This window comes from Centroberyx affinis, unplaced genomic scaffold (assembly GCF_046629955.1).
Source record: "Centroberyx affinis isolate AG114_WGS23_722 - 3 ecotype Tasmania unplaced genomic scaffold, CSIRO-AGI_Caff_v1 ptg006716l_1, whole genome shotgun sequence".
Lineage (NCBI taxonomy): Eukaryota > Metazoa > Chordata > Actinopteri > Beryciformes > Berycidae > Centroberyx > Centroberyx affinis.
The window spans coordinates 169,027-183,532 of NW_027283408.1; the positions used below are offsets into that span (position 1 = coordinate 169,027).

The following is a 14,506-nucleotide window of genomic DNA, read 5'->3' on the forward strand; positions in this document are numbered from 1 at the left end:
TGTTCTTTTTTGTTAATCAATGTCTCTTTATCGTGGACGCAATTATGGCGGATGCCTGGTTTGGTTTTTTTTGGGTTTTTTTCCCTCCCCCCAGCGACTTAATAATCACTCATTACAGCTTCTTTTGCTTCCTGAGCAGTCAATTAACGTCAGCGGCTTTCCGCCACTCGCTAAACGGGCTCTCAAGCCGCCGCCCGCTCGCCCGTGCTTTACCTGCAATCTGTCGGCAAGATCTGTCCTTCCTTCTCAGACAAAGAGAGGGAGCTTTATTCAAAAGCACACACACACACACACACACATACACACACACAACCCCAGTGCTCCACCAAAACAGAAATAATTTAGCCTGAAATATTAATTTACCCAGAAAGCGACGCCGTGAATTAGAAACATCTTCTAATCTCATGCAAGAAAAGACAGCCATCTGGCTTTGGGTGTGTGCATTTAAAGAGAGGAGAGGGGAGAGACCTCTCCGCTCCTCTCCTCTCTTTCTCTCTCTCTCTCTCCAACTCGATCCTTTCTTCCCTCCCTCCCCGTGCTCGGTAAACGCCGACCATTAAAGTAATGTGTTCATCTACATAAAACGGCGGCGGAATAGGAAAGATCATCGTTATATGAAAGCCATTTAGGGCCCTCAATTAAAATCCGGGCGCCGACTTAAATCAAACATCGGCTCAGGAGCGTCGCCGGGCGCCGCCGCTCCGCCCGCCTTAAGAAAACACAATCGGAGATCATCAGGTAAAGCGATGATGGGTTCGCGGCGGTTATCATCAAAAAGCCCACGATGAGAGTAAAGATCCTAAAATCCCCTGTGGTCAAGCCAGATCTAGCTGGGATAAAGCGCCGGCCGAAGGAAGCGGGGAAAATAAAGTAATGGGAGGTTGCAAAATGAGTGTGACAGAGGACAAAATGCGTATCTGGGGGATCACTTTTAGATTGCGGCGCTCTGTATGTGTGTGTGTGTGTGTGTGTGTGTGTGTTTTGAGTCTGCGGTCCTAAGCTCCTCTCAGTTCCACCCTCCACCCTGACCTTGATAAACTGGCCCTCGGTGACCCACTCACTTTAACGACGGCCACCGATCATTTACAGCGATATAAAAAAATAAAATAAAAAAAAGAAAACGAAAAGAGGAGCTGCGGACGGAAGAGAGTGTGTCTGCCGTCTGGCCTGGTGGGGGTGGGTGGGGGTGGAGGGAGGGATGGAGAGAGGATGGAGGGGAGGGAAGAAAAGCAGGGTGTCCCTTCTCCCTCCCCCGTCACTCTATTTTTTTGTAAAGTAATTGCTTTCACCCCCGTTGGTGACCTGGGTAGATTTAATCACACCGTCTCCAGCCCTGGCCAACTGAATCAAATTGGTCAAATTAACAGCGGCTCCACAGGAGAAGGGTTCACCTCTCTCTCTCTCTCTCTCTCTCTCTCCCTCATCCTCTCTGTCTGTGTGTGTGTGTGTGTGTGTGTGTGTGTTTGTGCCAATCCGTCCCCACACACACAACAATGGCTCAGCTGTGGTCCTGTATGGCTCAGTTGGCACAGTACGGCGCTTGCCGAGCTAAATTCACGGGTTCGGTTCCTGTTGAGGCCCAGTCATGGCAGACAGAATGGGGCTATATTAGAAATTGATTTTAGATCTTTTAGAAAATGCACGGTCAAGGCTGGAAGTAATGAATTACGGTTACTCTGGATGCTGTAACTGAGTAGCGTTTTGGTGTACTTGTGCTTTTGGAGTATCTTGAGAGAGTTTGGGTATGTTGGTGAAGAAAAGAGGGAGGGTTTTTACAGAAACCAACACTAATGTCTCTAAATTATTGTTGATTCTTTACTTTACGCACTTCAATTTGTAGTTTTTCTTCTTAAAACTAACAACATTGTTTTTTTTTAAGTAATTCAGTAACTTTTTTTCTCCCTGTTAATACCATTAAAATCAATTAATTTACAGGCATGACTATTTCCAAAGCAATAGTAAATTTTCAAAAAACAACAGTTTACACATTCAAATCATGTTGAGATGATGAATTAATTGGTTTTAAAACAACCATACAATAGTATATAATCATCAATCCTCTATAATAACGTATAACCATTGCAAAATTGAGAACATATTACGCAATTGATTCAAGATCCAGGAAGAGCATATTGAACATTGTAGTAACCACTGTGTGTGTGTGTGTGTGTCCATGTGTCTCCCACACCAGCAAATAAGGTGGAAAAGATGCTCCAATGTGTAGACACTGATGCCCTCTCTCTTCACAGATGAAGACAGTGTGAAAACAGAGGCGGAGGAGCAAAGCTGTTTGATTTAGCGTTGCCGTCTGGCCTGCGCCGGGTTGCCAACATGGGGACGATACATTAACGTCAGTACAGAGAGCACAAGCTCCAGAGTGATTTTATTCCCCTCTTAACCAAAGCTACCAGTGTTACTGTCTACTCTCATGTCAGACCCTGTAACCTTTCATTATCCTTTCCCTGTAACCTTTCATTAAGATCGGGTTGGTAGCAACGCGACTGTATCCTGCAAAAAATATTATCCATCTTAACAACCCATGTCATCTAGTCAATTGTACTTTTCTTAGAACAAGTGTAAAACTGCCAATGGGAGTGATAATTTCACTTGTTTTCAACTTATTTCAAGAATGTTTTTGAATAATGTGTCATTTTCTTGAGGAGTGATCTTCTTTATTCTACCTTGTTTTACGATACTGACACTTGATTCTAGAAGATTCCTGAAATAATTGGAATTTGTAACTGAAACAAGTGGAACTATCTCCCCCATTGGTGAAATCATTCATTTGTTAAAAAAAAAAAAAAAAAAGATTTTTAAAAGGCTAAATGACTTTTTATGACATTTTATGCAGTGTAGCCAATGCTAATCTGTGAGGGTTTTCTTCCACACCACAGATCCAAAACAAATATGATCTGAAACCAAACTGCTTGTTCAGTTGGTCTACTTATACAAATGTGTAGATTGAACCATAATTGTTGTTTTTCTCTGCTAGACTCTTGTCATTTCATAAAAAAAAATCACCATTTGTCCTTGCTACATTCTAATTTGTTAGCATGGATAGAACTCAACAGTGAAGCCAATGGATAGCCGCTCAGCCGCTACTGAGCTAGCATGCGCGCAAAGAGTTAGCATATATGCTACAAATGTCATCCCATTGATTTCAATAAGGGAAACAAGCAGTCCTACTTTTTTTTTTGTTTTAACTGAAATGCCAATATAGAAATCTTCTTCTCACATTGTCACATGTATCTGGTAAGGAACAATAAAACTAACATTCAAAATGCTAAGGTAGCTTAATCCCTTTTGTTGTCACAGATCTGGTACAACAGTTTTCACACTGTTAGCATCAAGCTAAACTAGCTACACCATGTTTTGTTATCCAGTCAATTTGTTGCTGCTGTGTGGTGAGAAAAGGGAAATCTAAGCCAGACCAAAGGGTCGTATGACTAATATGTTAGCTGGAAGGGAGTCAGGCCTACAGATTTGGGGATTAAAACAATGACGTGATTACTACACTAATTCATTAGAATGGGATTAGCCGTTCAAGGCACATATGGGAAATCAATAGTCAACAGCCTGATGACAAAAGAATTGGCATATAGCGTGGCTGTCCCATTCCAACACCCCCCAACACACACATACACACACACACAATCTCTCAGACGCACAAAGGTAAATATCAGACAAACCTTTCCCTGGCTCATAAAGCACCTTTTAAAATGCTTTATTTAACCAGAGATCTCTCCTTTTCATAAGGAAGCTAATCTTCTAATAAAGTTAACCCTTCCATCAATGTTTGACCTTTTCCCTCTCTTCTTTAACAAACCTGGGGGAGAGAGACCTCTTGAGTGAAAGACTATTGCTCTCCCTCAGCACATCAGTTCATCTTACATGCTGGGATGTATTGTGTTCATCATATCTCCGTCTCTGGTTTTCCATGTGTCCATGCAAAGGTATGCTGTGTCCATCCACCAGGATATTTTCACAATCAGTCAACACAACCATGCAGTATATACCGCTAAAAAATGAATCCTTGACCGTGACCTTAAAGGGCTTCAGCATTGTTAGAAACGTGATGTTGAACTCCTCTGACTTCCTTGTTCTCTTTGATCTACCTGAGACTATCAGTGGCACATAAGGCTATGGAGTGGATAGCTACAAGAGGAACAGATCATTTATTTTATTTAACCTTTATTTAACCAGGTTAGTCCCACTGAGATTAAGAACCACTTTTTCCAGGGAGACCTGGTCAATAAAGCAGCATCGACACAAACACAAAAGCTGCAGACCAACAGCACACAACAATGTATCAAGTCTGAATACAGTCAAAATTGCATAAAAGAGAGAACAAAGTTTAATTTTCTGTAAGAGCGCTCCAAACAACAATAGTCCAATATCAAACCTGCAGGCCAAACCTATTTTAATCTCGAGAAAACAAAGCAAGAGCAGCGCCTTATCTGGCATAACCAGATTAGATTATCAGTTTAAACTCACCAAGAGAGACCGGCTCGCTCGGCTTTAAATCAGTTTGCAGAAAGTTCGATGAAGAGGGAGCAGAATGCATACATGGAGAAGCGCTTTTGCCTAATTTAGTTCTCACCCAGGGGACAGATAACAAAAGCAAGTGGAATAAAGGTAGAATGAAAGGGGGGGGGACTTTGATTTTGAGCGAAACTACATCACCTTGACAAACAGTAACAGTAAGTGCGTACGTACAACCAGATAGTCTTCACCCCCTCCCCCCTCCCCCCTCCCCGGCGATGCCTACAAGCGCTGACCTGGTGATCTTGTCGGTGCAGGACATGGTGATGAGCTGCTCGCCCTGCAGGACGCCGTCCCAGGTCTGGACGGGCCCCCGGCATCGCACCGGGACCGTCCCCTCGCCCGACTCGATCTTGGTCCGCAGGTGGCTGTGGTGCTTCCTCATGAGGTGTCTGCTGCTGTGCACTGCCAACACAACACATTCACGGGTCCCATCACAGTATGTCATGTCATTCCTAATATTACACGGCTTTGTTGGATACTCAATTCTGATTGGCCAGTGAATGCTTCCTGAGGTCAGTTATCACATGCTGTTTCACATCCAATCATCATTGCTGTGTTTCTATGGTTCATTCCTGCTGGGCTACTTCTTGGCAGAAGCTTGTAAATTACTGTAGCTTGTAATAAAGTCAATATTTTGTGTCAAATGATTAATGTCTTTGGTCCTGCAATGCAATAAGCAGGATAATGTACAGGGAGCCAGTCATTATCGCAAAATATATATATATAAAAATATGTATCATTATCCCTTACATATCACTCCCTTTATGTACTAGTTATTGTTGGTGATTGTGCAATTAGGGATCCTCTTAGCTACTAATTAGTGGTGCTCATGTGTAATTAGCTGCCTGTAATTTAAAGGATTACCCAATGTCACGATCAGCTGACAAGCAATAACACTTTAATAATTTCTGTAGTAATAAGGTGATAGCTGCAATTCCAGCATGCTGCGCTGAATTATTACTTGTCCGGCGAGAGTGTGCTTCCATTCAGACAGCTGCATTAATCTATTCATCAATCCCTTAATTTGCGGTGAAGGAAAAAATATCACCACACTCCTGCTAAATGAAAAGATAATTTAATTGAAGCAAATAGCTTCTTTTAAGAAGTTACATCTGATTATATTGGGACCGTTGGCTGCCTAATTGTTAATGAAGGAGGCTTTTTACCAGATTGTTGCTGGCTGTGAGGGAAAGTCTGGGCTGTGGGAGGGAAGCTAATACTGTTCCCTTAATTCAATATAGAGTATACATATGAATAGACTGCATTGTATCAGCAGAAGAAACAGAATCTACACGCTATTAGGAAAAAAGGAGAATGCCCAAACAGAGGCTTAGAATGCAAAAAGAGGACAAATTTAAATATTAAATGAGTAAAAAAGACCAATAACAAAAAAGTGCATTGGTTACAGATGTTTTTCTCTTTTCCCGCTCTCTGTAAATAACACTATATCCCTCCAATATTGCGATCCAGTGTTGATAGATTTCATATTAGAACTTAATAACTCTCCTTCCTTGTCACCCCCTTTCCTTTCTCTCTCTTACTCCCTCCCTGTTGCTTTGGCTGATGTGACGAGCGAAAAAAAACTTTAAGCCTCGACTTCCAGCTCCGAAAGTGAGGGAAAAAAAAGGTAATAAGTAATTTCCTAATCTGCGAAAGCGCACTGCGGAACATTTAAAAAGGTTTAATGACCGAGAAAAGTCGAGTTCAAAGCTCAAAGCCTGTCCCGATGTCAGCACCCCCTCCCCCCCCCCCCCCACTGGTTTCATGAACACCTCATCATCGACTGAATGATGCAGCCGCGGTGAAACGATGAAACGTATACATTTTATTGACGGAAAACCTGCAATGTAGATTACATTTCTAACCGCGTTAAGTCGCACGGAGAAAAACGCCGGGCAAAACCGTCGAAATGAATCTACATTTTATTTTCGGCGGGTAAGCACTAAAATGTCATCTAGTCAGCACGGCGCGGCTGAAAGAGACCCGAAGACGTAATGTGACATGAAAAGGATGCCAGCCTCTTGACAGTGTCTGGGGAGAAGAAAAAATAAAAAAATAAAAAATGGAATATCTGCCAGAGAAAATGATCACTCTATAAACCTAGGTTAACACTGGGGGATGACCGAGAGAGAGAGAGGGATAGTGAGAGAGAGTGAATTAATTTCTGTATTTTCATATATTTTCATATTATAAATATTTTTTCTTTGTCTCCGTGTGTTCCACTTTGCACACCCTGCAAATATGCTTTAAATTTGTCTATTTTCATATTTTTCCATGCCTAAAAAATAAATATTCCTACTATTTTATTTATTTATGTAGCTATTTAGCTATTTATGTATTTAGATTTCTTTTATTTATTATCTGTATTTTTTTCACTTTTGCTTTTAGGTTCTGCTGTGTCTGTTGCGTCATGTTTAATTCCCCCAACTGGCTCTTTTCTTTTTTATATTTTTTCTTAGCTGTGTCCTACTATTTGCTGCTGCAACAGGTTTCATCTAATCTAATCTAATCTTTAAAAAAAGAGAGAAAAGGGTTATTAAAGTGTTATAAAACTAAGAAAAAAAAAAAAGGAGAGGAAGGCCTGGTGTCTTACGGTCTGTGGTGATTTCGTAGGGCGAGTTGAGCCTGCCGTCCCCGCACGGCGAGGTGCTGATGTACATGTGGAAATGGACGTTGTCTCGCAACCTGTAGCCGCACTCCTTGTGCCGCACGAATATCGACTCCTCCCAGTCTCCTGGCCTTTTACTTCGGGAGGGAGAGAGAGAAAGAGAAAAGGAGGGGGGGGGGGGGAGGAAACAACAAGATGAGAAAGAGAGCACCATTCATCACAGCGGAGCGAACGGAGGAAGCTACTTTTCCACTTTCCTTTTCCAATGATGAAGTGAGGGATAGATGGAGAGAGATGAACACGGAGCAGGGTCCATTCTGCTGCTGTCAGACAGAGCGCTGGACATTACTCAGGCTGGGAGGCCGGCCCGCGGGTCCCAGGGGGAAAACGGGGGGGGGCGAGCTGCACTGCTTTAACCTGCTGGTCTACAGAGGCTTGGCAGTTGCATCACAAATCTCCTAGCAACTGCAGCTGGTGCCATCATGGAGGTCCAGTGGAGAATTGCCTGTGTGCTAATGACTAAATATAGCACAACAGGGCCAGAAAAAGACACATATGTAAAAAAAAAAAAAAAAAAAAAGAGTGTAGTGTGGGTGTAGATCCATTCAGTAGCATTTAAGTGAACAGTCTGTTAAGTATTTGTTTCCAAATTTAGCTGTGACACAGTAAACTGTCTTTAGCTCTAGTCTCTACTCCAAAACACTCTAAGTTGTTGCTTGAGAACAGTTAACCTGAACAAACGGTTATTTTTAGCTTTGTTAGCTAGCTAATGAACCAGCAAGCTAATTTAAGCCACTAATGTTACCACACGACTAGCCACCACTAACGTTAGCTACTAGCTATGTAGCATTAGCTCTTGTGCAAATCATATGTGTTTACAACAAGACAAAGATGCTATGACCAGATACTAGTTAGCTGCACTAAACACAATAAGCAGTCGGCTGTATCAGTGGCAAAATCCTCAGTTCCCAGTCAAAAACAGCACAGAAATTAACCATGTGGGCTATGGTTAACTCCATTGAGATGGCCGGGTCATACGTTTAGAAAAGCTATCTCGCTGTTCTCACTTCTCAGCCATTGTTGCCAAGAGCTGAGGACGTCCATTATGCCGCCAGAGGGCACATTAGGTCACCTGAAAGCACTCATAGATACACACAGCCAGCTGGGTCATAGCCTCGGAGGCTGTGAGTGGGAATGAGGCTTTCATTACACACACACACACACACACACACACATACACGCACCTTGCAGTATGCCCAACCTATGCATCACAATGCAAAGCACGCCTGCACTCTTTATATAACCTCTTCTCTGTCTCCCATGTCCTTTCAGTGAGTATAAATATGGCAGTTCTGGCATTTTGTTTGGTCATTTCATTATGAGTTATCTTCCCCATTAGCCATTTTACTCGGCCGCAAAGTCTCCGTACCTGCCACCCAGCATTGTGCTAAGACAAAAAGTCAGTGCTGTGTATGCAAATATGACATTCAAGGATCTAGACTTCTAGCCACTAATCTGATGAATCAGCCTTGCTGTTGAGTTCCTCGGGGAGCTCAGAAACATAATAAATGCTTATGCAATGGCGGCAGTCAGGAGTCAAAATTAGTCAAGACTGTCTCTTGATACAGGTAGAAATCCTGGTGAGAGCCGGTGTGCACAAGAGCACATTGCACCGGTCCCAAAGGCACACAAAGTAGATACAGTTAAAAAAGTGATAAAAACAAATCGACCACTGAGACCCTGAATTGAAACAGTTGAGTGTGTGACAGTATGTTTAGTTAGCTGGGGAAAACAGCGCACATATGGCTTATTGATTATTGAAAAGTCTCTGGTGAACAAAGCACTGCTGTTTCCATGGAGCTTATTAGAGAGAACATTTTTTTGGCACTGTAATGTTAGGTCACGACAACAAGCCACAAGTTAGAGATATTTATTAACCATACTGTAATCCATAATGTAGTGTAATGCATTTTGATGTAATTGCTGGAGGCACCTTGGAAACAAGTCTAAAAAAAGCCAAGAGCACATTAGAAACAGCCTGCTCTTCTCAGCTACTTATGTTGACATGCATTATAGTGATCATCAGCACCAACTTAGACTTACAGAGCCATATGGCTGTAGATTCAAATCTCAGCTCACACAATATGAGACCACACCAGTCTCATATTGCATTGTTTAGCCCATTGGTCTCCTTACCCAATATGTGACAAGAGGATTTGGCAACAAAATCATCTCTGTGTCTCTGGTAGATAGCTCTGCCCAGTGCTCATGCTAACACTTTAGCATACACTATGTTAACTAAACATAAGCAGCTAGAGTTATCCCAAAAGTGGGAAAATGATAACTTGTAGCAGCTTTATTTTATTTTAATGTCTAAAACTGCTAGGCTTGTTTAGTGGATTGGTAAAACAGACATAACATTTGCCAAAAAATGCATTCTTTGGAACTACTTTCAATGGCAAAACATCTCCCTTCCCATGAGACTTTGAAGGTAACTTGGAAGTGAGTGAAGTTAGCCAGACAGCTAAAGTTTTTGCGCTGTTGATTAGTAATGGACTTAATAATGAAGGTTGACATTTTGTTTTCAAAAGTTATAAATCTATACGCCAAAGAATGAAAACCAATACCAACGTTGGATTACTAAAATGTCTACCTTCAGATTTGGATAATGCTAGTCACCTACAATTATTTAACATACTATAAGCTAAAGCGTTAGCATGCACACCAGACAGAACTATCTACCAGACACACACAGATGATTTTGGTGCCAATCCTCTTGTCAGATATTGGGCAAGGTGACCAATGGGCCAAACTCCCAAAAATCAACATAGTCCTTTAATTATTTAAGGTACAACTAATTTAAAGAATCCACCATTCATGTTTTCTCATTTCAGTATCACATCACGATGGCTGTATGAGTTTCATGAACACGGCTTAAACCTGCCGTTCAAGAAGAGCTTGGGCATGAGATACAGCAGAAGGTAGATCCATTACCTCAAGAAGAGCTCGAGTTGAGAGTAGAGGAAGCGTAGCAGGGCTCTCCGGGTGGTGACCTCAGCATGACAGTCGTTCACCACTTGTCCCTGGTCACTCAGGTACTCCCCGTTGATACACTTGGTGCCCGTGGATAACGCCACGACCTGGGCGTGCCTCAGGTCCAGACCTGTTGAACAGTAACACACACACACTTGTGAGGACCTTCCATCCAGACTAACCCTAATCCTAACCCTAACCTAAACCTAATCCTAACCTTAACCCTAAACCTAGACCCATCTTTCTGTTCTTTTTCATTCATTCATTTTTTACTCACAAGAATAGAAGTACTACAACACACAGACATTCACACTGCAATTTACATTGATGGTAAGGAGGTCAAAAGTGAAAGATTGCCCAGACAATAAATCAAACAAATATTTCTGTGTCTCTAGTATATTTATGTGGGCTAGGTAAAGAACAGAATTCATGATGGCCTTGTGATTTTTGTGCTTGAACATATTGGAAGAGGACATGAATAGATCATCTGGGTGCACATGAAAAATCATACACAGCAATAGCCACGGTAGAAGTCCTCCCAGCAACCCCATCTATTTTGCATTAGTGCTGCAGGATTTTTTAAATAATTCTTCTAGAGGGGAGCTGGGAGCATTATATCGCAAATATGTAAAAAGTAGGACTGGGAAAGTATTTTTTTTTAGCATTGAATAAAATGAAGTACAAAAAAGATAAGTCTTTGATAAGATATAGTGACTTATTTTATCATCTTTTGCCTGCAGTACCTGCACTTTCAACTGGTTTGCTAAAATAGCAGCAATGCCATAACTCATAAATGAGTTAAAACACAGACTGTTAAACTATAACACTGCATACACTGGTTCCATGCTGACTTGCAAGCCACTTAACAGCCAAAGGTGGTGCGTGACGTCACTCAAGCCGACTTCAAGCCAAACTCGTCACCAGAGCAGTGTGTCATACGATCGACTTGCTTAAGTGTTAAATGCCGAGCCAGGCGGTGTGAAATTAGTCAAACAAATTGAAACCAAACGACATGCTCAAGCAGGAATAGCTGGATGGGAAGACAGGGATTTAAAAGTGAGGGTGGCCACGTCCGTAACTTGATCTGACGAGGCGGGCGAGTTCCCATCCGCTCGCGCAAAGGAAAACAAAACATATGAGGGAAAACGGGATAAAAAAAGTCAATCTGACAGACGACACGGATCACAAAACCCCATCCCCCCTCCCTCCCTCCCTCCCTCCCCCGCTGCTGGTTTTCGTTTGAGGAAGAGGGCGCTGCTTTGCTCTGTGAGGATTCAGGCCGGTATCAGGGCCATGGGAGAGACTGACTGACTGACTGACAGATAGACAGAGGTGGTGCGGGGGAGGGGGGGGAGGTTGGAGGGGTGGGGGGGTGGGGGAGGCTGGCTCAGCCCGCTTAACGGCATGCCATCCCTTTGCCTCGGCCGCCGCAAATCTCTCCCATCGCCTCTGAAAAGTCAGGCTTCGCTGGCTCCTGGCAGACCTGCGGGCGCCGCCGGCCCGGCACATGAGCCTTTATCAGCCTCGGCCCAGATGGCACCGCGGCGGCAGAGTCCTGACACCTCCACTGACGGGGGGGGGAGGGGTGTGTGTGGCGTGTGTGTGTGTGTGTGTGTGGGCAGTTAAGGAAGAGAATGGATAGAAAAAGGAGAGGAAAGTGGGACGAAGAGGCGCAAAGAGTCCAACTGTTGCTCAAGTAGAACTATTGCTACTTTATTTGGGCTACTTGTCGAGAAAAATACTGCAAATACTAGCCATGTGAAAGTAATAATCCACAACTTTTTTCAATATTGTCAATGTCTGTTCAGCTACTCTCTATCGCCGATGGATACTGCACAACAGCGATTCAACCTATAGCCAGTTCATGACAGCTTTAACATTTGCTGTTCCACACACCAAAGCAATGCCCACTTATCACCAAATGTGTCGCCAAATTCAAGAAAAACAAGAATCTTGCGGGTTATCACTTTAACAAATCTGATCTAGTGTGGAGTTGTAAGATCATATTTCTTCTGCCAACAGGGTAAGACTATTTTACTTGTTTCCAATGCAAATCAGTTTGAATTGTCTTGCATCAAGTGCCATTTTCTTGATAATAGTGGAGTGATCTGCCTTATTTATCCTTGTTTCAAGATGCTGACATTTGTTTCCAGACTGAATTAAGTCATAGAAGAAGAATAGCTCACTAAAAGCTGTACTTAGTTACTTCTGAGTGAAAATTATTTAGAAAACAGATGGAAGGCTGGAATGCTTCTGAGCTTCTAACGTTAAAGACTGGTTGGGTGGGGTGCTCCCCTGGTAATCATGTGGAGCTTTTCAAGGCTTTTTGACACATTTCTGGAGTGCCATGGATTTCTCTTCTTTCCACACAAAATGTTCCAACATGTTTTAACAGATTATACATTTTCGGCTTGGTTCTTGCAAATTCTTTGATGGACCATTACGAGCTGAAGATATTCCTTTAAAAGCTACAGTACCAGTTATAGAAGTTAAGTCTGGAATGGCTGTTTACAGATATCATTGCACTCGCTACTCGACTACGGTGGAAGGTGCGTCAATGGTTAGATAATAATGTCTATTAATACTTAATACTGTAATCACACACAATATATACATTACCATACATCATTCAATCGCAAGAAATCCTGCAATATACAACATAAACACACAGTCAAGAACCATTTATAGCATTAAATGCCATAGAATCTCATCATTCAATCCCTTTGGTGATATTCAGCGACATTTCCCAAGTGCAGAAAATACAATTGATAAAACAACACCATTTAAAAATGTTGGTGATGGAGGAGGTTTGGAAACTATTCAGCATTCTCTATAATGCCTCTAAATGTGTAACAGTGAGAAAACATAGAATATTTAGGACCTGCTAGTACAGTATGATAAAGAATCTCTATATCATGAGTCACACCACCAACATTGCCTGTAAGCAATGCACCACCACTCCTCCCCAGTGATAAAGCAAGTTCAAAAAGGCAACAGAATCTCCCAATTTCATTCTCCTGCTTTTCCTTGCTGTTCCACTTTGCGATTGTTTAGATCAATTTTGCAGTGGATAATTTCTGCCGCGCTGCTCGCTACCCTGCCATGAAATTGGCACTGAGGTTCCCTTCAGTTTGCAGGAGAGAAGAGGGGAGGAGGAGAGATGAATGAAAGAGAGAGAGAGAGCGAGCGAGAGAGAGAGAGAGAGAGAGAAGTGAGAAGGGAGGGACATAGAGATAGATAGAGAGCCCCACAGGCTGTGCTGTTTTTAAACCAGGAATAATCAGCTGCATCGCGGAAACACAGAGAGAGAGAGGGTCAAAGGGAAGGAGGTAGCGTACAGTCAAAGGCCCGAGGCACTCTTCACACACAAACACATCTGTTGATTACTGGTGTTTCGAGGGTGTCACACCCCGGGATAACGGCGCTGTCAAAAAGCATATACATCACAGACCCAGACCGCATGTCGACTCACTATGGCAACCGCACAGTACCGTCCAATACACAGTGCTGTCGACGGCCACTGACAGCACACGTCCCCTCACTATAGCAACCCAGGAGGAAAAAAACATTAAAAAAAAAATACCATGACTCCTCTAACAAACCAGAGACTGAACCTTGAGACTGTACAGGCTTGGTCTGCTCTGAGAACCAAAACAACAGGGAAATGTCAATTTTTTTTTTTGTCCAAAAACAGAAGGGAAGAGCGCTGCATTTGATCCTTAATGTTGAATGGACATGTGCTCTTTGGATGTAGGTAACAGCTGAGTCAGAATAGGCATGGGATGCATGGGAAGTATGCAATGATGCCTTGGATTTTTTTTTTTTTTTTTGCTGGGAACAACTGCTTTTGATTTATCTTAATGCATATTTACAAAGATCTCCCATGCATTGGCCTATGCTGTCACACATTTTTGTCATTTCCAAAGATCAGCTTCAAAAAGATGGGGACTGAAATGAAAAGATATTTGAAATAGTCTTCATATGGCTCTCTTTGTATCTAACTTATATCTCATATTTTAATGCATTTACTAATATTCTTAGTAGAACTATCTATCTTTGCCTAATAATGTATGTATGTATGTATCTATGTATCTATCTAGATTTAGTCAGAATGCAAGTCAACACATTTATCAAACAGCTACTGTATATGCATCCCCTCTGCATTTCTGCTCTAAGGCTAATGGGGCATTACTTCCACCCCACAACGCTCTGTCTGCATGTTGGCAAAATGGCCTCTTGCCACCAGGCCACATCACACTACATTACACAGCGCTGCAGCAGTGTGGGAGCCAGTCATTTACGCCGTTTGTTGAGACGGCC

General features: G+C 42.5%; 1 protein-coding gene across 1 annotated transcript in view; it reads right to left on the bottom strand.

The window, feature by feature from the left end:
• The window catches only part of adarb2 (adenosine deaminase RNA specific B2 (inactive)), a 91,901-nt gene that overhangs the window by 8,517 nt on the left and 68,878 nt on the right, over window positions 1-14,506 (bottom strand). Inside the window, exons 6-8 of the mRNA XM_071513016.1 lie at window positions 10,148-10,316; window positions 7,139-7,290; window positions 4,779-4,947 (exon numbers count right to left, since the gene is read on the bottom strand). Of these exons, the coding sequence (XP_071369117.1) occupies window positions 4,779-4,947; window positions 7,139-7,290; window positions 10,148-10,316 (490 nt within the window). The remainder of the gene's footprint in view (window positions 1-4,778; window positions 4,948-7,138; window positions 7,291-10,147; window positions 10,317-14,506) is intronic.